This window comes from Vigna unguiculata, chromosome 6 (assembly GCF_037176805.1).
Source record: "Vigna unguiculata cultivar grain cowpea cultivar isolate G323 ecotype 2 chromosome 6, ASM3717680v1, whole genome shotgun sequence".
In the NCBI taxonomy this organism is placed as follows: Eukaryota; Viridiplantae; Streptophyta; class Magnoliopsida; order Fabales; family Fabaceae; genus Vigna; species Vigna unguiculata.
This window is the reverse complement of record NC_140797.1, coordinates 40,273,412-40,298,306: the sequence shown is the minus strand read 5'-3', so window position 1 is coordinate 40,298,306 and position 24,895 is coordinate 40,273,412. Positions and strand designations below refer to the sequence as shown.

General features: G+C 24.3%; 1 protein-coding gene across 1 annotated transcript; it reads right to left on the bottom strand.

The window, feature by feature from the left end:
- On the bottom strand, nt 1-885 carry LOC114189026 (extracellular ribonuclease LE-like). The gene is made up of 2 exons (XM_028077724.2): nt 589-885; nt 1-476 (listed from the first exon to the last, which is right to left on the bottom strand). Exons 1-2 carry the CDS (start codon nt 856-858, stop codon nt 57-59), a joined length of 690 nt encoding a protein of 229 aa, XP_027933525.1. The 5' UTR covers nt 859-885; the 3' UTR covers nt 1-56.
- Between the last annotated feature and the right edge of the window lie 24,010 nt (nt 886-24,895).

Genomic DNA, 24,895 nt, shown 5'->3' with positions numbered 1-24,895 from the left:
TTACAGGGAAAATGAATACTTGTATTTTATTTATTAAAAATTATTGCTGCATAAACTCATTTTGGCAATAATAAAGTCTGGTCACCACAAGTACCATCAGAGTTCGGACAGTTTATAATTGAGGTTGCATTTTTGGTCAAACAAATACTAATTTGATAGAGAGCAGTAGCATTTAGTTTTTTATCATGATAACAGAAAAGCGCAGGAACATGGCTAGTGTGGTTGTGAACTGCAGCAACAACGGAACTAACATTATAAAGCTTTTTGTCATCTGGGACTATCTGCTCCTTTTCAAGTATATTCAATAGGTTATTTTGCTCATAAAGATGCAAAGCGCGCTTGAAATATTCCGGTATTGGGAGCGTTGCCTCTGTACATCCTCCATGCTTCATCCACTCCACTTTCCAAAAGTTAAAATTTATGCCAATTAAATTTGGCCAATCCGATTCAAGTTGTTTTATCAAGGTTTTTAAATCCTAAATAAACACAATTTTTTTATTGAAACAGGGAACACGTTAGTGTATAAAATAAACCACATATTAGAGTTCTAACTTCTAATTAACAATAACAAAAAAAAGATATACTCACCTTATTACCAATAGGAGTCTTACTTCTGCATTTAGGAAGTGTACCATCATCTTTTTGAGGCCACAGTCCATGAATAACAAATTTTTCTGGTATTGAATGACATGTTTTTCCAGTTAAGGAATCGCAATAGCCTTTCGGCCAATGTTGAGCAAACATGAAATGATCCCACTCTTTTTCTACAGCAATGCACGACTTTGGTACTTCTAAGAGAAGAAGAAGCGAGAAAACATAAAGTATAGACATGATATTCAAATGAAGACCAAATCTCATAATCAGTTTGATTTAGAAGTAGAGAAGCTAAATGATATTTATAGGAATTGAGATCATAACAAGACAAAAGAGTTCTTGATGCACATCAACTTTCATGTTCAACGTATAACTTAATTAATCACATTCATTTCAAATCTCTATTTATCCAACCCTTGTTGAATCTAGTTTTACCGGTGCTGAAACAATTCAAAATAATAATTATAACAAAGTTTTTCCATATCTTTTATCTATCCTTTAATTCTCCATTTTTTTATAAATAATATTGGTTTTTTTTTTTATTTTTAAGATAACATACTTCTTTTAATTATATTTTTAATTTTATCAGGCCAGACTGAAAAACGAAGAAGACGTATAATGATATTTACATGTGTTGAAATAAGAAAACTAGAAGATTTATATTATATAATTCACTTAAAATTGTTTTTAAAAACAAAATAAAATAATTTCATTCATTTTGGTAAAATTTATGGCTTTCATTTCACCGCAGTCACATATATTAAAATTTGTAATAAATAGTGTTTGTTTTATATAAATAATCCACAATCACATATATTAAAATTTGTAATAAATAGGTTTTGTTTTATATAAAAAATATTAAATCTGACTTATATAACAAATATGTAGGTAAGTGTAATATTAAATTAAATCTGACTTAATCATCATTAATGCAATTTTATTTTATTTAAAAGATAAAATTGTGCATAAGTATTGTACATGTGAGTTTCATATTTTATTTAATTGTCACTGATAAAAGTTAAAATATAATTAAATAATAAAATAATTATGTTTTAATGTTGTTAAAAATTAAATATAATTAAATATAAGGAAGTTTAAATTAACATAACAATAAAAAATAAATAAAATAGTGTTAAAAATATAAAAAAATTATAAAAAAATAACTAAAGTATCAATTTTATTGTAAAATTTAAAGACATATCTTTCAAAAGTTTACCGTCTTCACATTTGAAAGTTTCACTTTAAGAGACTCTTGAAGTGCCACCAGAAATTTTTTCTTTTAGGAGAGACTTAAAAATTCCAAAATCATTCTTTTATATGTTATTGTCCACATACTTAAAAATGTATTTTTGTTTTTATAAAATTTGTTATATGTATTTATAATATCTTAATTAATATATTTAATTATTCAATATAAAAATAAAGAAATGAATGCAAATTAATCTTCCTTAATCGTGCCTTAGTGCACCGGTTACGATTCTCCTATAATTAATACATCTTATTTACTATGCAATATACAATAATGATGATGACACTTAATTTGTGAATCACTAAATGTCATGTCATTAATAAATGAGGGAGTTAAAATTCACAAAATACTTCTTTCCTTTTCTTTCAGAAACATATACAAAAATAAGTCATTAATAAATTTGTGAACCCTTACTCAAATATACAACCTATGCAGATAAACACAATTTTTTGCACTACACATATTGAAGGTTCTATATATAATTATATAAACATATTTTTTTGCATTACACTCAAATACAACTTATGTTCATATGTAAAGGTCCTATATATAATTATATATAAATGCATATTTTGCTGGTAAGATTGTATTTTGGTTAGAGATGACAAATAAATTCGCCTCGTAGGTATTGTCCAAACCCGTCTCCATTTTGACGTAAAATCCCCGCATTGACTGGGTATGGGTATGTGTATGAGGAATCCCCAACTTTTTCAATTGGGTATGAGGATGTACATATTCTCGTCATACTAGTCGTTCCCGTCATATTTTCGTCCTCGTTTAAATTAAAATATTCACAATTAATTAAGTAACCATATATATATATATATATATATATATATATATATATATATATATATATATATATATATATATATATACACACATTTTTTATCTCTTCTAATTATTTGGTTTGTCATGAAACGCACTCGCATCTCCAATATATTTTTCATATTATCATAACATTTATATAATTATGTTAAAATGATGTATATCAATTAAAAACTTTTTATGTTTCATATTTAAATATTTCTATTATTTTTTTAATATTTTTATTTATTGTATATTTTCCTTCGCACTAGTATATTTAATACTCTCAATTTAAGTGTTTAATAGCATACACTTTTTATGTACTAGGTAATATAAAAAACATTCTCTACTTATTATTATTAATTTTCGTTTCATTTAAAGAACTCTTTTGTTTCACTAAAATAATTTTTGTTATTTCTCAACCATTGAAAATATATATTGATATTTAAGAAGTTTTCTTAGATCTTTAAGGTATTTTTCATCTTATCATACCCTAAATTATACATTTAGTTTCCTTAGAGTGATTTCTTTCAATAGTCTTTCAAATTGTTTCTCAGACACACATTTGTTAATTTTTAATATTTTTACTTGTTGTTTATGTTCATCATGTAGAATATAGTTTATCTAATTTATTTTCTAACTCATTATCAATCATACTGTAATTTTTTCACTATAATTGTATACATAACTTTTATTTACTATAATATAAAAATTTAACGTAATTGCCATAAATTTTTTTTATCACCATCCAACATATATTAGAGTTCAAAAGATACAAGATCTATTTTAAAATTTTATTATGTTTATTATTTGTTTTTTGTGTCGTTTTGATGAATTGATGTATTATCATTTTTATTAGTGCATAAAAAGGAGATTCATTAGAATTTAAAAAATTGAAGTAAATAAACATTTAAAATATATTTTAATTTGAATATTTGTTTTCTTTTTATATTTTTTGAAAATATTTTTAAATTTTATCAACTAGGTTTCATTAATTGTTGCAGTTTGCAAATTTAATAAATGTTTTGGTTCTCATAAAATTTTATTTGGTATTCTAATATAAAATGTAAACAATTATAATTTATTTCAAAATATTTGATATCGAAGAAACAACCATCCTCCTAATATTAAATATTTGATAATATTATGTTTTCTTTACCATAATTTTTTATTATTTTATAAAAATTAATTAAAATTAATATTGAAGTAGTAAGAAAATGGGTACGGGTATAGGTACGAGATTATACCCATTACCCGTGGGGATGAGGATAAGACAAAAGTTTAATATCCATTGAGTTTGAGTATGAGGATCGGGATGAATTTTTTCTACGGAGATGCGTATGAGATAGCGAAATTTGTCCCCTGCCCCGCTCCTTTGCCATCCCTAATTTTGGTTGTATTCCAAAATTTATGATTATCTCTTTTAATACATTTAAATATGTTATCTCTTTTATATGCTTAAATTAATACATGCATAAGAAAAGACATTTTAATTTGGTTGCATAAGTTTTGATATGTGAACATTTATGATTTTTTATAATATTTTTGGAAAACTAATCAATAACCTTTTCGTCGATTAAAGAGTAATTTGAATATTAAGTATTTTAAGTGTCCAAACATGAGAAAATACATGGACTTACAAATATTCCATCATAAATAAATAAATATAGATGATTAACGGATTTAAACTCTATTTGATTAAATTTTTTATTTTATGATTATTTCCTTTTAAAATTAAAATGAGAGAGAACTAAAACTTATAATAGATATAAAAATAAATGTTACAGAATATGATCTTTTAGTCCTATTGCACTTCATCAATTTTATCTTGTTTTTCTTATACAAGCGGAAAATAGACGTGAGATGTTCTTAAAATCACACATGAGATATTGAAAAGGTTAAACATGAGAAAAATCTATGATTTTATTTATATATTTTTTACGATAGATATAATTTGTTTATATTTTGTAAAGTGTAATTTTTATTATAAATTTGATGAATTTTTTTATTTGTATCGTTTTCTCTTTTTGTTTAAATTAATGTTCGCGACAAATGATTGTTAGATTTTGAAGGTGTTAACATAATAGACATGTAAAAATTCATAGTGATTTTTCACATAAATTTATTTGGAAAACACGCAAAAAAGAATAATCTTAAGAATTCAAGATTTTCACGATTCTTAAGGAAAATACAAAAAACGTTCATACATACTACTGTAAACAGGTATGTACACTTTTAAAAAGAAGTTATACGTCGTATTTATAACTTGCATAATGGTATGTTGATACATGTATACTCATTTGACATGTTTTTTGTAACGATAGAATTAAAAATAATGTATTAAATAAGTGTAAAAATATGTGAATATTTTTTTTCTTATAACTTTTCTAACTACTCATCTTCACTTGAGTGACATATTTTATTTTCATCGAGAATAAATACATTTTTAAATATTGGTTATTGAAGCAAAATCATTTTACAATTTTTTTAAATGTTAGTTTAGGTGAGAATTATATTTTGTCATCTCAATTTAGAATAATTTTAGATTCTTTAGATCACTACAAGAAATTTTGTAATAACTGGTAAATTGTTACCGATGGAAATAAATCTTTCAGTAAACTAAAATCTACTAATGCTTTTATCAGCATATTTTAGATTTAACTTGCAAACATAAATTTTTGTTAATACTAAATTCGTGGACAAAATTCGTCTTTTACATATGCTATAAATTAAAATTTGTATTGCTGACGATATTTACCATCAATCAATTCATGGTAAATTATAATGATTTTTTATTGATAAATTTATATTGGTTGATAAAATTTATCGATAACTATTTTATTGATAAATTTTTGACAATCATTAATTTGTTGATAAAATTAAATTAATGATAAAAGTTATCATTGCTGATAATGATATTTGTAGATAATACACTGTTTTTTTGTAATCAAATTACTTTAACATTGTTTTCTCTATTTTACAAGTGATATTCATCTTTCAAACTCTAAGTAAATGCGTGGACACAAATTTATAGAGACAATTGATTTTTCCTTGAATGTAAATATAGTAAAATTCATTTAACCTTTTCATTTTTAAAAAAGAAATACTTAGAAACAAAATATGTTAATACATTTATTTTGAGTTTTTGAAAGAAATTAATCAATAAAATATGTACCGTCTTTAAATTAATTGGCACTTTTCAATAAACTTATTACCAATCAAATATGTACCGTCTTTATCTTACCTAAAGATGTCAAAATGTGTTTTAATATATGAGTCAACTTACCTCACTACATGTTCTAACCGAGTTATCGAGAAAAATTCATTTTTTTTAAAAGTGAATTAAATTGAACCCTACTCACTTAACTTTCGAATTAAATGGATTCGAGCCGGGTTGAAGATATGTTGACCATGTTAATCCACTAACATTTTTTTTACAATTTTTTCTTTAATATTTTTGTTATAATTATTTACTACTTTTAATTATATAGATTCACAATTTCATATTTTTAAATGCTAGAATATTGTTCAATAATATTTGAATTGTTTGAATGTTTAATTAATTTGTTTGTCAAGTTATATACGTTGATATCTTAATCTTTAGCTACTATTTTTATAATAATATTTCGAGAATTAGGTAAATACTTTTATTCTACTATTATAAAAATAAATTAAGTCCGATTGTAATGCAATAAATATATAAAATAAACTAAAAAATAAAAAAAAATTTATAAGTAAGTCAACCTACTAACTCACCAACCTGTGATAGGTGTGTCAAATTACAAAATTTCTAGCTTACAAAAAAGTAAACTGGGTTAAACTGACTTTTTTTTAACTCAACCCATGACAAACCAACTAATGTGTGTTGACTCACTTTGACACTCCTAATTTTGAGTAATAAAATCTAATAATTGAAAGATCACGTTGAAAACTATTTTTTATAAGGAGTGAAAAATATATTTAAGTTGAAAATATAAAGTTAAACGGATAAACACAATTAACTGATATCTTATGGTTCATTATTTTGTTAACAAAATACGATTCATCTTTTATTTCCTTCGTGAAGTTACTTTTAAAATGATTAAAAATACTATATAATTACACAAACACATCAACTACAAACACAATTAAATGATATATATCTTCTTATGATTCATAATTTTTTTGTAACAAAACTGCAATTCATCGATCGTTCATTTACTATTACTATTATTAAAAAATATTATTATTTCTGATCGTAATGCATGTTGTACTTCAGTGCTATATATGGATTCAAAATACATCTCTAAATGCACAATGACATTATACGAAAGAAATTACAAGGAAAATGAACACTTGTATTTTATTTATTAAATATTATTGGTGCATAAACTCATTTTGGTAATAATAAACTGTCTTCCCCACAAGTACCATCAGATTTCGGACAGTTTATAAATGAGGTTGCATTTTTGGTCAAACAAATACTAATTTGATAGAGAGCAGTAGCATTTAGTTTTGGATCATGATAACAATAAAGCGAAGGAACATGGCTAGTGTGGTTGTGAACTGCAGCAACAACGGAACTAACATTATAAAGTTTTTTGTCATCTGGGACTATCTGCTCCTTTTCAAGTATATTCAATAAGTTATTTTGCTCATAAAGATGCAAAGTCAGGTTGAAATATTTCTGTACTGGGATCGTTGCCTCTGAACATCCTCCATGCTTTGTCCACTCCACTCTCCAAAAGTTAAAATTTGTGCCAATTAAATTTGGCCAATCCGAATCAAGTTGTTCTTTTAAGGGTTTTAAATCCTAAATAAACAATTTTTATTTTTTTTTGAAACAGGGAACACATTAGGGTATAAAATAAACAACACATTAGAGTTCTAACTTCTAATTACCAATAACAAAAAAAATATACTCACCTTATTACCAATAGTAGTCTTAGTTCTGCATTTAGGAAGTGTACCATTATCTTTTTGAGGCCACAGTCCATGAATAACAAATTTTTCTGGTATTATACGACATTTTCGTGTTCCAGGATGTGGGGAATCGCAATAGCCTTTCGGCCATTGTTGAGCAAATATGAAATGATCCCACTTATCTTCTTTTTCTTCAGCAATGCACGACTTTGGTACTTCTGAGAGAAGAAGAAGCGAGAAAACAAAAAGTATAGACATGATATTCTAATGAAGGCCAAATCTCATAATCAGTTTGATTTAGAAGTGGAGAAGCTAAATGATATTTATAGGATTTGAGATCATAACAAGACAAAAGAGTTCTTCATGCACATCAACCTTAATAATCACATTCATTTTGGTAAAATTTATGGCTTTCATTTCTCGACACCCACATATATTAAAATTTGTAATAAATAGTGTTTGTTTTATATAAATAATGGCAATAGCCTGAATTTACCTATTTAATATAACTAATACATCTTATTTAATTATTCAATATACCACAATATTGATAACACTTAATTTGTGTGAACCACTAAATGTCATATCATTAATAAATGTGGCAGTTAAAATTCAAAAAATACTTCTTTTCCAAAAACATATGCAAAAATAAGTCATTAATAATTTTGTAAACCCTTACTCAAATATACAACCTATGTAGATAAACATAATTGTCCTATATTTAATATTTAAATAAACATAATGTTTTGCATTACACTCAAATACAACTTATGTACATATGGAAGGTCCTATATATAATTATATATAATTACATATTTTGCTGGTAAGATTGTATTTTTATTGTATTCCAAAATTTATGATTATCTCTTTTAATACATATAAACATGTTATCTCTTTTAAGCTTGAATTTCTTTAATACATGCATAAGAATAGACATTTTAATTTGGTTGTATAAGTGATATGGCTTGATGTGTGAACATTTAGGATTTTTTTAAAAATGTTTTTGGAAAACTAATCAATAACGTTCTCTTGATTAAATAGTAATTTGATTATTCTAAGTATTTTAAGTGTCCAAACATGAGAAAATAAATGGACTTACAAATAATCCATCATAAATAAATAAATATAGCTGATTAACGGATTTAAACTCTATTTGATTAATTTTTTTATTTTATGATTATTTCCTTTTAAATTTAAAAGGAGAGAGAACTAACACTTATGATAGATATAAAAATAAATGTTACAGTTGAAGAATAAGACTCTTTTAGTCTTGCACTTCATCAATTTTATCTTGTTTTCTTATACAAGCCAAAAATAGACGTGAGATGTTATTAAAATCGCACATCTATCTATTACATATTAAGAAAAGAAGATACTACCAAAATTATTATAATATACATTTTTTTTTATTGACATGTATCATAAAAATTGGTATTTTCGTCATTTTAAAACTTTGGTACAAAAGGACCTGGATTCAAATCCTACAAAAGTCATTTTATTTTTATTTTTTTCATTTATTTATGATTTCATCTATAATATTAATTATAAATAATATTATTATTTGTATTATTTTTATAAGTATTAATATTTCTAATTATTAATAATATATTATTATAATATTATTTATAGTGATAGTAGTAAAATTATAACAAATATTAATATTATTATTATATGTTACTATTATATATTATTACTATTAGTATTATTAACATTATATTATTAGTAGTAAAGTTGTTATTCTTATTTGTAATATATAATATTATTATTATTATATATTTTTGTTAGTAATTACATCTCATTTTTTATTAGATTATGATAAATTATTTTTTTGTCTTAAACTTAACAAAAAATAGGTATATTGATAAATATATGATTAGTTTAAAATTTTACTCCAACATTTCATTGTTGATGTTCATACCCATTCAAATTTGAAGGATTTGTCGACCATTATTGAATTATGTCAATCTTTGACAAAAACAAGCAAATTAAAAATGTTTTACTTGATTAATTGTCTAATTTATTTTATTTAACTCTTATGTTTCATTTTCTACAATGAAGATTATCAAAGCAAAAATCGGAATAAGATGAAAGATGAATTTCTTGAACGCAATATGGTTATTTACATTCAAAAAGGAATAATTGGAGATTTTTATTCCGAATAAATTATTGATGAGTTCAAAGTTTTTTACTATATGATTTCAACTATAATATTAATTATAAATATATTATTATTTGTATTATTTTTATAAGTATTAATATTTCAAATTATTAATAATATGTTATTATTTGTATTATTTTTATAAGTATTAATATTTCAAATTATTAATAATATATTATTATAAATATTATTTATAATGATAGTAGTAAAATTATAACAAATATTAGTATTATAATAATAATAATAATAGTTATTATTATTATATGTTACTATTATATATTATTACTATTGGTATTATTAACATTATTAGTAGTAAAGTTATTACTGTTATTTGTAATATATAATATTATTACTATTATATATTTTTATTAGTAATTACATCTCAATTTTTATTAGATTATGATAAATTATTTTTTTGTCTTAAACTTAAAAAAAAAATAGATATATTGATAAATATATGATTAGTTTAAAATTTTACTCTAATATTTCATTGTTGATGTTCATACTCATTCAAATTTGAAGGATTTGTCTATCATTATTAAATTATGTCAATCTTTGACAAAAACAAACAAATTAAAGATGTTTTACTTGATTAATTGTCTGATTTATTTTATTTAACTCTTATGTTTCATTTTCTACAAAGAAGATTATCAAAATAAAAATCGGAATAAAATGAAAGATGATATGTCAAATGAGTGTAAAAATGTGTCACTATTTTTTTTCTTATAACTTTTTTAACTGTTCATCTTCACTTGAGTTAGATATTTTATCTTCATTGAGAATAAATACATTATCGAACGTTGGTTATATATAGAAGCAAAATCATTTTACAATTTTTTCGAATGTTAGTTAGGTGAGAATTATACTTTGTCATCTCAATTTAGAATGATTTTAGGCTCTTTAATTTACTACAAGAAATTTTGTAATTACGGATAGATTGTTACCAATGGAAATAAATATATTAATAAACACAAATCTACTAATGGATTTTAATAGCATAGTTTAGATTTAACTTGCAAACGAAAAATTTTCGTTGATATCAAATTCATCAATAAAATTCGTCTTTTACATATATTAAAAATTAATTAGAATTTGTATAATTGACTACATTTACCATCACTCAATTCATGGTAAATTATAACAATTTTTTATTAATAAATTTGTATTTGTCAGTAAAATTTACTGATGACTATTTTATTCATAAATTTTTGACCGTCATTAATTTGTTGATAATGGTGTTTGTAGATAATACACCGTTTTCTTATAATCAAATTACTTTAACATGGTTTCCTCTATTTTACAAGTGATATTCATCTTTCAAACTCTATGTAAATGCTTGAACACAAAATTTATATAGACAGTTGATTTTTCCTTACTTGAATGTAAATATAAAATAAAATTCATTTAACCTTTTCATTTTTTAAAAGGAGATACTTAGAAATAAAATATATTAATATAAAAGCTACACTTATTTTGAGCTTTTGAAAGAAATTAATCAATAAAATAAGTACCATCTTTAAATTAATTGGCACTTTTCAATAAACTTATTACCAACCATCAAGGTTGCAGCATTGTGACATCATGCAGCAAGACAAACTAAAACTCTCCCACTTTTTCTGTGATCAATATCATCGAAACTGGATTATCTACACGCAGTATTAAACTAATACAAGCTTCAAGAATGTTTCAAAGATGATTTAAGGCTTTTTATTATTTCCAAATTAATATGCTGAGCGCTGCATTACACAAAAACACCAATAATTATTGCAGTCATTCTTGCGTCAGTCATAATTCCACATCTTTATGACCGTAGATATTGCGAATCACAACAAGCTCTCTGCGGATTTCAAAGCATAAATAGTGATCAAGTTAGTTAATATACTCTTTCTACTTCACTTTATTATTTTTTAAGGTTTTTTTTTTATCATTTTTAAATTGAATGTTATTTATTTGTATTTTATATATATTATTCTATACAAATATTGTTCAATTAATTATTTCTGCTTTGTAAATTATAAATAATTAGGTAAGAGAATTAACTATACATAGAGATAAAACAAAATGGAGAAAAAATGGAGAGATATTATTTTATTCTATTTTCAATATGTTATTTTTCCATAGTAGGTTACAAACTTGTAATCACGTTCATTTTAAATCTCTATTCATTCAAGCCTTGTTAAATCTAGTTTTACAAGTGCGGAAAAAAAATTCAAAATAATAATTATAACAAAGTTTTTCTATATCTTTTATCTACCCTTTAATTCTCCAGTTTTTTTATAAACAATATTGGCTATTTTTTTAAATTTTTTACGGCAACAATATATGGCTTTTTTTAATTATATTTTTAATTTTATCTGGACGACAGAAAAAAACGAAGAAGACGTATAGTGATACTTACATATATGTTGAAATAAGAAAACTAAAAGATTTATATTATATAATTCACTTAAAATTATTTTAAAACAAAAAATAAAATATTTTCATTTATTTTTGTAAAATAGTAAATTAGACGAGTAATACTTTTGAAAGTAGTAATTTCTGTTACAAGAATTTTTTTAATCAGTTCACCTTTATCTATGTTATTGTTTATCCTTTATATTTTTGCATTTGGTTATTATTGTTTGTTGTGATAGTTATTTAAAATTGTTTTTTTAAATACAAAGTTGAAGATCTTCTAACATTTATTGAGAAAGTTTTAATCAATTGACCACTTTATTTTACCTTAAAGATGTCAAAATTTGTTTTAATATATGAGTCAACTTAGCTCACCACATGTTCTAACCGAGTTGGATAGAGAAAAATTCAATATTTTTAAAAGTGGGTTAAACTGAACTCAACTCACTTAACTCTCGGATTAAATGGATTCGAGCCGGGTTGAAGATATGTTGACCAGGTTAATCCACTAACATTTTTTTTACAATTTTTTCTTTAATATTTTTGTTATAATTATTTATTATTTCTAATTATATAAGTTCATAATTCATATTTTTAAATGCTAGAATATTGCTCAATAATATTTGAATTGTTTGAATGTTTAATTAATTTGTTTGTCAAGTTATATACGTTGATATCTTAATCTTTAACTATTATTTATACAATAATATTTTGAGAATTAGGTGAATACTTTTATTCTACTATTATAAAAGTAAATTAAGTCTAATTGTAATGCAATAAATATATAAAATAAATTGAAAAATAAAAAAATATTTGTAAGTAAGTTAACCCACCAATTCCCAAACTTAGTAGGTCGGGTCGAATTGCAAAATTTCTGGCTCACAAAAAAATAAATCGGGTTAAACTGACATTTTTTAACTCAACCCATGACGAACCAATTAGTGTCAGTTGTGTTGACTCACTTTGACACTCCTAATTTTAAGTAGTCAAATATAATAATTGAAAGATCATCTTGAAAACTATTTTTTTATAAGGAGTGAAAAGCATATTTAAGTTGAAAACATGAAGTTAAACGGATAAACACAATTAAATGGTATCTTATGGTTCATTATTTTGTTAACAAAATACGATTCATCTTTTATTTCCTTCGTGAAATTACTATTAAAATGATTAAAAATACTATATAATTACACAAACACACCAACTACAAACACAATTAAATGATATATATCTTCTTATGATTCATAATATTTTTTTGTAACAAAACTGCAATTCATCTTTTATGGTTTATGAAATTAATTTTAGAATGAATGATTAAAATTTAAAAGGGTCATTATCATACAAACCCACCAACTAGTTCTTTTTATAATGAGAGAATGTGGAAGAATGTCAAAATAAGAAGTCAACACTTCCAAACAAACATGGAAGCATAAGAAAAAATTTCAATCGATCGTTCATTTACTATTACTATTATTAAAAAATATTATTATTTCTGATCGTAATGCATGTTGTACTTCAGTGCTATATATGGATTCAAAATACATCTCTAAATGAACAATGACATTATACGAAGGAAATTACAAGGAAAATGAATACTTGTATTTTATTTATTAAATATTATTGGTGCATAAACTCATTTTGGGAATAATAAACTGTCTTCCCCACAAGTACCATCAGATTTCGGACAGTTTATAAATGAGGTTGCATTTTTGGTCAAACAAATACTAATTTGATAGAGAGCAGTAGCATTTAGTTTTGGATCATGATAACAATAAAGCGAAGGAACATGGCTAGTGTGGTTCTGAACTGCAGCAACAACGGAACTAACATTATAATGTTTTTTGTCATCTGGGACTATTTGCTCCTTTTCAAGAATATTCAACAGATTATTTTGGTCATAAATATGCAAAGCCAGGTTGAAATATTCCAGTAGTGGGAGCGTTTTCTCTGCACATCCTCCATGCTTTGTCCACTCCACTCTCCAAAAGTTAAAATTTTTGCCAATTAAATTTGGCCAATCCTCATCAAGTTGTCTTGTCAAGGGTTTTAAATCCTAAATAAACACAATTTATTTTTTAGTGATACAGGGAACACAGTGTATAAACTAAACCACACATTAGAGTTCTAACTTCTAATTAACCATAACAAAAAAAGATATACTCACCTTCCTATAAATGGGAGTCTTAGTTTTGCATTTAGGAAGTGTACCATTATCATTTTGAGGCCACAGTCCATGAATAACAAATTTTTCTGGTACTATACGACATTTTCGTGTTCCAGTATGTGGGGAATCGCAATAGCCTTTCGGCCATTGTTGAGCATATATGAAATGATCCCACTTTTCTTCTTTTTTTTCAGCAATGCACGACTTTGGTACTTCTAAGAGAAGAAGAAGCGAGAAAACATAAAGTATAGACATGATCTTCAAATGAAGACCAAATCTCATAATCAGTTTGATTTAGAAGTGGAGAAGTTAAATGATATTTATAGGATTTGAGATCATAAGAAAACAAAAGAGTTCCTGATGAACATCAACTTTAATAATCACATTCATTTTGGTAAAATTTATGGCTTTCATTTCTCTACACCCACATATATTAAAATTTGTAATAAATAGTGTTTGTTTTATATAAATAATGGCAATAGACTGAACTTACCTATTTAATATAATTAATACATCTTATTTAACTATTCAATATACCACAATATTGATAACACTTAATTTGTGTGAACCACTAAATGTCATATCATTAATAAATGTGGCAGTTAAAATTCAAAAAATACTTCTTTTCCAAAAACATATGCAAAAATAAGTCATTAATAATTTTGTGAACCCTTACTCAAATATACAACCTATGTAGATAAACATAATTGCTCTATATATAATTCTATAAATAAACATAATGTTTTGCATTACACTCAAATACAACTTATGTACATATGGAAGGTCCTATATATAATTATATATAATTACATATTTTGCTGGTAAGATTGTATTTTTATCGTATTCCAAAATTTATGATTATCTATTTTAATACATATAAACATGTTATCTCTTTTAAGCTTGAATTTCTTTAATACATGCATAAGAATAGACATTTTAATTTGGTTGCATAAATGATATGGCTTGATGTGTGAACATTTATGATTTTTTTTAAATATTTTTGGAAAACTAATCAATAACGTTCTCGTTGATTAAAGAGTAATTTGATTATTCTAAGTATTTTAAGTGTCCAAACATGAGAAAATAAATGGACTCACAAATAATCCATCATAAATAAATAAATATAGCTGATTAACGGATTTAAACTCTATTTGATTAAATTTTTTATTTTATGATTATTTCCTTTTAAATTTAAAAGGAGAGAGAACTAACACTTATGATAGATATAAAAATAAATGTTACAGTTGAAGAATAAGATTCTTTTAGTCTTGCACTTCATCAATTTTATCTTGTTTTCTTATACAAGCCAAAAATAGACGTGAGATGTTCTTAAAATCGCACGAGGTATTGAAAAGGTTAAACATAAAAAACAAATCCCTGATTTTATTTATATATAATTTATAGAATAAATATAATTTGTTTATATTTTATGAAGTGTATTTTTTATCATAAATTTGATGAATTTTTTCATTATTTGTATTTATTTTTTCTCTTTTTATTTTAATAAATGTTCACATGGTCACAAATAATTGTTGAATTACGGAGGTCTTAATATAATTGACATGTTAAAATTCATAATGATTTTTAGCATAAACTTATTTGGAAACATTAAAAAAAGAAAAAACTTTTAAGAATTCAAGATTTTCGTAATTCTTCAAGAAGAAACATGTATACATACTGTAAATAGGTATATACACATTTTCAATAAGAAGTTCCACCTCCTATTTATAACTTGGACAATAACACATTTACACTCATTTGATATGTTTTTGATAACGATAAAATAAAAAATAATGTGTCACTATTTTTTTTAAAACTTTTCTAACTATTCATCTACACTTGAGTTAGATATTTTATCTTCATCGAGAATAAATACGTTATTGAACGTTGGTTATAGAAGTAAAATCATTTTACAATTTTTTCGAATGTTAATTTAGGTGAGAATTATATTTTTTCATCTCAATTTATAATGATTTTGGGCTCTTTAATTTATTACAAGAAATTTTGTAATTACGGATAGATTGTTACCGATGGAAATAAATATAATAATAAATGCATATCTACTAATGAATTTTAACATCATATTTTAGAGTTAACTTGCAATAAAAATTTTCATTGATACCAAATTCGTCGACAAAAATTTGTCTTTTACAAACACTAGAAATAAATTAAAATTTGTATAATTGACGACATTTACCATCACTCAGTTTATGATAAATTATAATAATTTTCTATAAATGAATTTGTATTTGTTAATAAAATTTATCATGACTATTTTATTGATAAATTTTTAACAATCATTAATTTGTTGATAAAATCAAATTATTAAGTTTTTTTATTATTATTGATAATAGTATTTGTAGATAATACACAATTTTCTTGTAATCAAATTACTTTAACATGGTTTCATCTATTTTATAAGTGATATTCATCTTTCAAACTCTAAGTAAATGCTTGAACACAAATTTATAGAAACAGTTGATTTTTCCTTACTAGAATGTAAATATAAAATAAAATTCATTTAACCTTTTCATTTTTTAAAAAGAGATACTTAGAAATAAAATATATTAATATAAAAGCTACACTTATTTTAAGCTTTTGAAAGAAATTAATTAATAAAATATGTACCGTCTATAAATTAATTGGCACTTTTCAATAAACTTATTACCAACCATCAAGGTTGCAGCATTGTGACATATGCAGCAGGACAAACTAAAACTCTCCCACTATTTCTGTGATCAATATCATCGAAACTGGATTATCTACACGCAGTATTAAACTAATACAAGCTTCAAGAATATTTCAAAGATGATTTAAGGCTTTTTATTATTTCCAAATTAATATGCTGAACCCTGACATGACACAAAAACACCAATAATTATTGCAGTCATTCTTGCGTCAGTCATAATTCCACATCTTTATGACCGTAGATATTGCGAATCACAACAAGCTCTCTGCGGATTTCAGAGCATAAACAGTGATCAAGTTAGTTAATATACTCCTTCTACTTCACTTTATTATATTTTAAGCTATTTTTTTATTTTTAAATTGAATATTATTAATTTTTGTTTTATATATATTATTCTATACAAATATTGTTCAATTAATTATTTCTGCTTTGTAAATTATAAATAATTAGGTAAGAGAATTAACTATACATAGAGATAAAACAAAATGGAGAAAAAATGGAGAGATATTATTTTATTCTATTTTCAATATGTTATTTTTCCATAGTAGGTTACAAACTTGTAATCACGTTCATTTTAAATCTCTATTCATTCAAGCCTTGTTAAATCTAGTTTTACAAGTGCGGAAAAAAAATTCAAAATAATAATTATAACAAAGTTTTTCTATATCTTTTATCTACCCTTTAATTCTCCAGTTTTTTTATAAACAATATTGGCTATTTTTTTTTTAATTTTTTAGGGCAACAATATATGGCTTCTTTTAATTATATTTTTAATTTTATCGGGACGACAGAAAAAAACGAAGAAGACGTATAATGATACTTACATATATGTTGAAATAAGAAAACTAAAAGATTTGTATTATATAATTCACTTAAAATTATTTTAAAACAAAAAATAAAATATTTTCATTTATTTTTGTAAAATAGTAAATTAGACGAGTAATACTTTTGAAAGTAGTAATTTCTGTTACAAGAATTTTTTAATCAGTTCACCTTTATCTATGTTATTGTTTATCCTTTATATTTTTGCATTTGGTTATTATTGTTTGTTGTGATAGTTATTTAAAATTGTTTTTTTTAAATACAAAGTTGAACATCTTCTAACAGTTGTTGAGAGAGTTTTAATCAATTGACCACTTTATTTTACCTGTCAAAATGTGTTTTAAGACATGAGTCACCTTAGCTCATCATATGTTTTAACCAAGTTGAATAGAGAAAAATTAAAGTTTTTTAAAAAGTGGATTAAACTGAACTCAACTCACTTAACTCTTGGATTAAATGGATTTGAGTGGGTTGAAGATATGTTGATCAAGTTAATCTACTAACATTTTTTTTTACAATTTTTTCTTTAATATTTTTGTCATAATTATTTACTATTTCTAATTATATAGGTTCATAATTTCATATTTTTAAATACTAGAATATTGCTCAATAATATTTGAATTATTTGAATGTTTAATAATTTGTTTGTCAAGTTATATACGTTGATATCTTAATCTTTAACTATTATTTTTATAATAATATTTTGAGAATTAGGTGAATACTTTATTCTACTATTATAAAAGTAAATTAAGTTTGATTGTAATGCAATAAATATATAAAATAAATTGAAAAATAAAAAAATATTTGTAAGTAAGTCAACCCACTAACTCACCGACCTGCAGTAGGTTAGGTTGAGTTGTAAATTTTTTGGCTCACAAAAAAGTAAATCGGATTAAGCTGACATTTTTTAACTCAATCCATGATGAACCAATTAGTGTCAGTCGTATTGACTCACTTTGACACTCCTAATTTTAAGTAGTCAAATATAATATTTGAAAGATAATCTTCAAAACTATTTTTTTATAAGGAGTGAAAAGCATATTTAAGTTGAAAACATGAAGTTAAACGGATAAACACAATTAAATGATATCTTATGGTTCATTATTTTGTTAACAAAATACGATTCATCTTTTATTTCCTTTGTGAAATTACTTTTAAAATGATTAAAAACACTGTATAATTACACAAACACACCAACTACAAACACAATTAAATGATATATATCCTCTTATGATTCATAATATTTTTTTGTAACAAAACTGCAATTCATCTTTTATGGTTTATGAAATTAATTTTAGAATGAATGATTAAAATTTAAAAGGGTCATTATCATACAAACCCACCAACTAGTTCTTTTTATAATGAGAGAATGTGGAAGAATGTCAAAATAAGAAGTCAACACTTCCAAACAAACATCAAAGCATAAGAAAAAATTTCAATCGATCGTTCATTTACTATTACTATTATTAAAAAATATTATTATTTCTGATCGTAATGCATGTTGTACTTCAGTGCCATATATGGATTCAAAATACATCTCTAAATGCACAATGACATTATACGAAAGAAATTACAAGGAAAATGAACACTTGTATTTTATTTATTAAATATTATTGGTGCATAAACTCATTTTGGTAATAATAAAGTCTGGTCACCACAAGTACCATCAGAGTTGGGACAGTTTACGAATGAGGTTCCATTTTTGGTCAAACAAATACTAATTTGATAGAGAGCAGTAGCATTTAGTTTTGGATCATGATAACAAAAAAGCGCAGGATCATGGCTAGTGTGGTTGTGAACTGCAGCAACAACGGAACTAACATTATAAAGTTTTTTGTCATCTGGGACTATCTGCTCCTTTTCAAGAATATTCAATAGGTTATTTTGCTCATAAAGATGCAAAGTCAGGTTGAAATATTCCAGTTTTGGGATCGTTGCCTCTGAACATCCTCCATGCTTTATCCACTCCACTTTCCAAAACAAAAAATTTATGCCAGTTAAATTTGGCCAATCCTCATCAAGTTGTTTTGTCAAGGGTTTTAAATCCTAAATAAACACAATTTATTTTTTAGTGATACAGGGAACACAGTGTATAAACTAAACCACACATTAGAGTTCTAACTTCTAATTAACCATAACAAAAAAAGATATACTCACCTTCCTATAAATGGGAGTCTTAGTTCTGCATTTAGGATGTGTACCATTATCTTTTTGAGGCCACAGTCCATGAATAACAAATTTTTCTGGTACTATACGACATTTTCGTGTTCCAGGATGTGGGGAATCGCAATAGCCTTTCGGCCATTGTTGAACAAACATGAAATGATCCCACTTATCTTCTTTTTCTTCAGCTGTGCACAACTTGGGTACTTCTAAGAGAAGAAGAAGCGAGAAAACAAAAAGTATAGACATGATATTCAAATGAAAACCAAATCTCATAATCAGTTTGATTTAGAAGTGGAGAAGCTAAAGGATATTTATAGGAATTGAGATCATAAGAAAACAAAAGAGTTCTGGATGCACATCAACTTTAATGTTGCCGCATTGATTGAATATGGATATGGGGAATTTCTGACTTTTTCAATTAGGTATGGAGATGAGTATGAGGATGTACATATCCCGTCACAATACCCGTTCCCGCCATATCTCCGTGTCCGTTTAAATTACTAAAATATTCATAATTAATTAAGTAACCATATATATATATATATATATATATATATATATATTCTATTTTTTATTTCTTCTAATTATTTGGTTTGTCATGAAACTTATTCGCATCTCCAATATATTTTTCATCTTATCATAACTTTTATGTGATTATGTTAAAATGATGTATATGAATTAAAATAAATTTATCTTTCACATTTGAATATTTTTATTATTTTTTAATATATTTATTTATTGTATATTTTCCTTTCACATGGGAATGTTTAATACTCTCAATTTAAGTGTTTAATAACATAAACTTTTTTATTTACTATGTAATATAAAAAAAATTATTTACTTGTTGTTATTAATTTTTGTTTCATATGAAAAACTTTTGTTTTGCTAAAACAATTTTCGTTATTTCTCAACCATTGAGTATATATGTTGATATTTTAAAAGTTTTCTTAGATCTCTAAGGTATTTTTGATCTTACCATACCCGTACTTATACATTTGTGTTTTCTTTGTGCGATTTCTTTCAATAGTCTCTCAAATTGTTTCTAAGACACACATTTGAAAATTTTTTAATATTTTTACTTGTTGTTTATTTTAATCATGTACAATATTATTTCGATATATTTTATCTAATTATTTTTATTTTCTAACTCATTATCATTCATACTGTAATTTTTTACTATAATTGTATAAATAACGTTTATTTACTGTAATATAAAAATTTAATGTAATTGCCATAAATTTTTTTTACCACCATCCAACATACATTGAAGTTCAAAAGGTATAAGATCTATGTCAAAATTTTATTATTATGTTTATTATTTGTTCTTTGCGTCATTTTAATCAAGTGATGTATTATAACTTTTATTAGTGTATAAAAAAGAGTTTCATTAAAATTTTAAAAATTGAAGTAAACAAACATTTAAAATATATTTTAATTTGAATATTTGTTTTCCTTTTATATATTTTTTTAAAATATTTTTAAATTTTATCAACTAGGTTTTTGTAGTTTACAAATTTAATAAATGTTTTTGTTTTGATGAAATTTTATTTGGTATTCTAATATAAAATTTAAACAATAATAATTTATTTCAAAGTATTTGTTATCAAAAAAACAATCATCCTCCTATATTTGATAATATTATGTTTCCTTTACCGTAATTTTTTATTATTTTATAAAAATTAATATTGAAGTAGTAAGAAAACGGGTATAGGTATGGGTACAAGATTATATCCGTTACCCGGTGGAGATGGGATGAAAAAAAAGTTAGATACCCGTTAGGTTTGAAAATGAGAATGAGGATAAATTTTTTCTACGAAAATAAATATGGGATAGCAAAACTCGTCCTTGCCCCGCCCCGTTGCCATCCCTAATCTATACCCACATATATTAAAATTTGTAATAAATAGTGTTTGTTTTATATAAATAATGGCAATAGCCTGGATTTACCTATTTAATATAATTAATACATCTTATATACTACCACAATATTGATGATACTTAATGTGTGAACCACTAAATGTCATATCATTAATAAATGTTGCAGTTAAAATTCAAAAAATACTTCTTTTTCCAAAAACATATGCAAAAATAAGTCATTAATAAATTTGTAAACCCTTACTCAAATATACAACCTATGTAGATAAACATAATTTTTTGCATTAGACATATGGAAGGTCCGATATATAATTCTCTAGACATAATGTTTTGCATTACACTCAAATACAACTTATGTACATATGGAAGGTCCTATATGTAATTATATATAATTACATATTTTGCTGGTAAGATTGTATTTTGATTGTATTCCAAAATTTATGTTTATCTCTTTTAATACATATAAACATGTTATCTCTTTTAAAGCTTGAATTTCTTTATTACATTTTAATTTGGTTGCATAAGTGATATGGTTTTATATGTGATCATTTTTTATTTATTTTTTAAATATTTTTGGAAAACTAATAACGTTCTCGTTGATTAAAGAGTAATTTGATTATTCTAAGTATTTTAAGTGTCCAAACATGAGAAAATAAATGGACTCACAAATAATCCATCATAAATAAATAATATAGCTGATTAACGGATTTAAACTCTATTTGATTATATTTTTTATTTTATGATTATGTCCTTTTAAATTTAAAAGGAGAGAGAACTAACACTTATGATAGATATAAAAATAAATGTTACAGTGAAGAATATGATTCTTTTGGTCTTGCACTTCATCAATTTTATCTTGTCTTTCTTATACAAGTCAGAAATAGACGTGAGATGTTCTTAAAATCGCACATGAGGTATTGAAAAGGTTAAACATAAAAAAAAAATCCCTGATTATATATATATATATATATATATATATATATATATATATAATTTTTAGAATAACTATAATTTGTTTATGTTTTACTAGCGTAAACACAGGTGTTATCGTGCCTGTGTGTATGTATTTTTTAAATATACGTGATATATTAGTAGGTAATGATATTGTAATTTTATTAAATTAATATATAAAATAAAATTATATTTATTAAAAATAAAGTGAAATATATAAAAAAATATGAGAGAATAACGGTTGATAAATAAAAAAAAAGTAGACAGTTTTATAAGAAAAACTTGTAAAAATAACGATGAATTTTTAAAAATTTAATAAATGATTATATTTTAAAAGATAAAATTGGAATTTTAAAATGTGTACATAGCAGAGAGAATCTTCTTTATATATTGTTATAGATGAAGTGTAATTTTTATCATAAATTTGATAAAGTTTTTCATTATTTGTATTTATTTTTTCTCTTTTAATTTTAATAAATGTTCGCATGGTGACAAATGATTGTTGAATTACGGAGGTGTTAATATAGTTTACATGTTAAAATTCATAACGATTTTTAGCGTAAACTTATTTGGAAACATGAAAAAAAAAACTTTTAAGAATTCAAGATTTTCATAATTCTTCAAGGAGAAACATGTATACATACTGTAATACACATCTTCAATAAGAAGTTTCACATCCTATATATAACTTGGACAATAACACACTTATACTCATTTGACATGTTTTTTTTAACAATAGAATAAAAAATAATGTATCAAATGAGTGTAAAAATGTGTCACTATTTTTTTTTTATAACCTTTTTAACTATTCATCTTCACCTGAGTGAAATATTTTATCTTCATCGAGAATAAATATATTTTTGAACGTTGGTTATTGAAGCAAAATCATTCTACATGTTTTTTAATGTTAGTTTAGGTGAGAATTATATTTTGTCATCTAAATTTAGAATGATTTTAGGTTCTTTAGTTCACTACAAGAAATTTTGTAATTACGGATAGATTGTTACCCATGGAAATAAATCTATTGGTAAACGCAAATCTACTAATGGATTTTAGCGGCATATTTTAGATTTAATTTGCAAACGAAAATTTTCGTTAATATCAAATTTGTGGACAAAATTCGTCTTTTACATATACTAGAAATTAAAATTTGTATTATTGACGACATTTATCATCGATCAATTTATGGTAAATTATAGCGATTTTTTATGAATTCTTTCCTCAATAAATTTGTTGTCTGATGAATTTTTTTATATATATTTAGAAGAAATGGATGAGAAGAAAAGAAGAAGAAGGGGGTGAGGAGAAGGAGGAGAAAGAGGTGGACGGGGAGGAGGAGGTTAGAGTTGGTGGCAAGACAGTGGCTCAATGGGAACACGGAAGTGCGACAGTGATGCAAATGTTTGACGACAGTGACGGTGACTGCTAGAATTAGAGGAGGAAGAGGAAGAGGAAAAGAAAGAGAAAGATGTGAAGGAGTAAAAGGAAGAAAAGAAAAAAAAATTAAGAGGAAGAAGAAGGCCTAATAGTGATTTTTTACGCATATTATTCATCGATAAATTTATAATCATCGGTAAAATTTTTTACTAATAAGTTTTTTACGGTCAATAATTTATAGATAAAATCGAATTATTGAGAAATTTTTTTTATTACTGATAATTATGTTTGTAGATAATACACGGTTTTCTTGTAATCAAATTACTTTAACATGGTTTCCTCTATTTTACAAGTGATATTCATCTTTCAAACTCTAAGTAAATGCTTGAACACAAATTTATATAGAGTTGATTTTTCCTTACTTGAATGTAAATATAAATTCATTTAACCTTTTCATTTTTTAAAAAGAAATACATAGAAATAAAATATATTAATATAAAAGCTACATTTATTTTGAGTTTTTGAAAGAAATTAATCAATAAAATAAGTACCGTCTATAAATTAATTGGCACTTTTCAATAAACTTATTACCAACCATCAAGGTTGCAGCATTGTGACATCATGCAGCAAGACAAACTAAAACTCTCCCACTATTTCTGTGATCAATATCATCGAAACTGGATTATCTACACGAAGTATTAAACTAATAGAAGCTTCAAGAATATTTCAAAGATGATTTAAGGCTTT

What these genes read in the sequence shown, in the direction of transcription:
- LOC114189026 (XM_028077724.2), bottom strand. Translation starts at nt 858, where the DNA reads ATGAGATTTGGTCTTCATTTGAATATCATGTCTATACTTTATGTTTTC. An exon ending in AGACTCCTATTGGTAATAAG is followed by an intron (nt 477 to 588) that starts GTGAGTATATCT and finishes GTGTTTATTTAG; the next exon opens with GATTTAAAAACCTTGATAAA.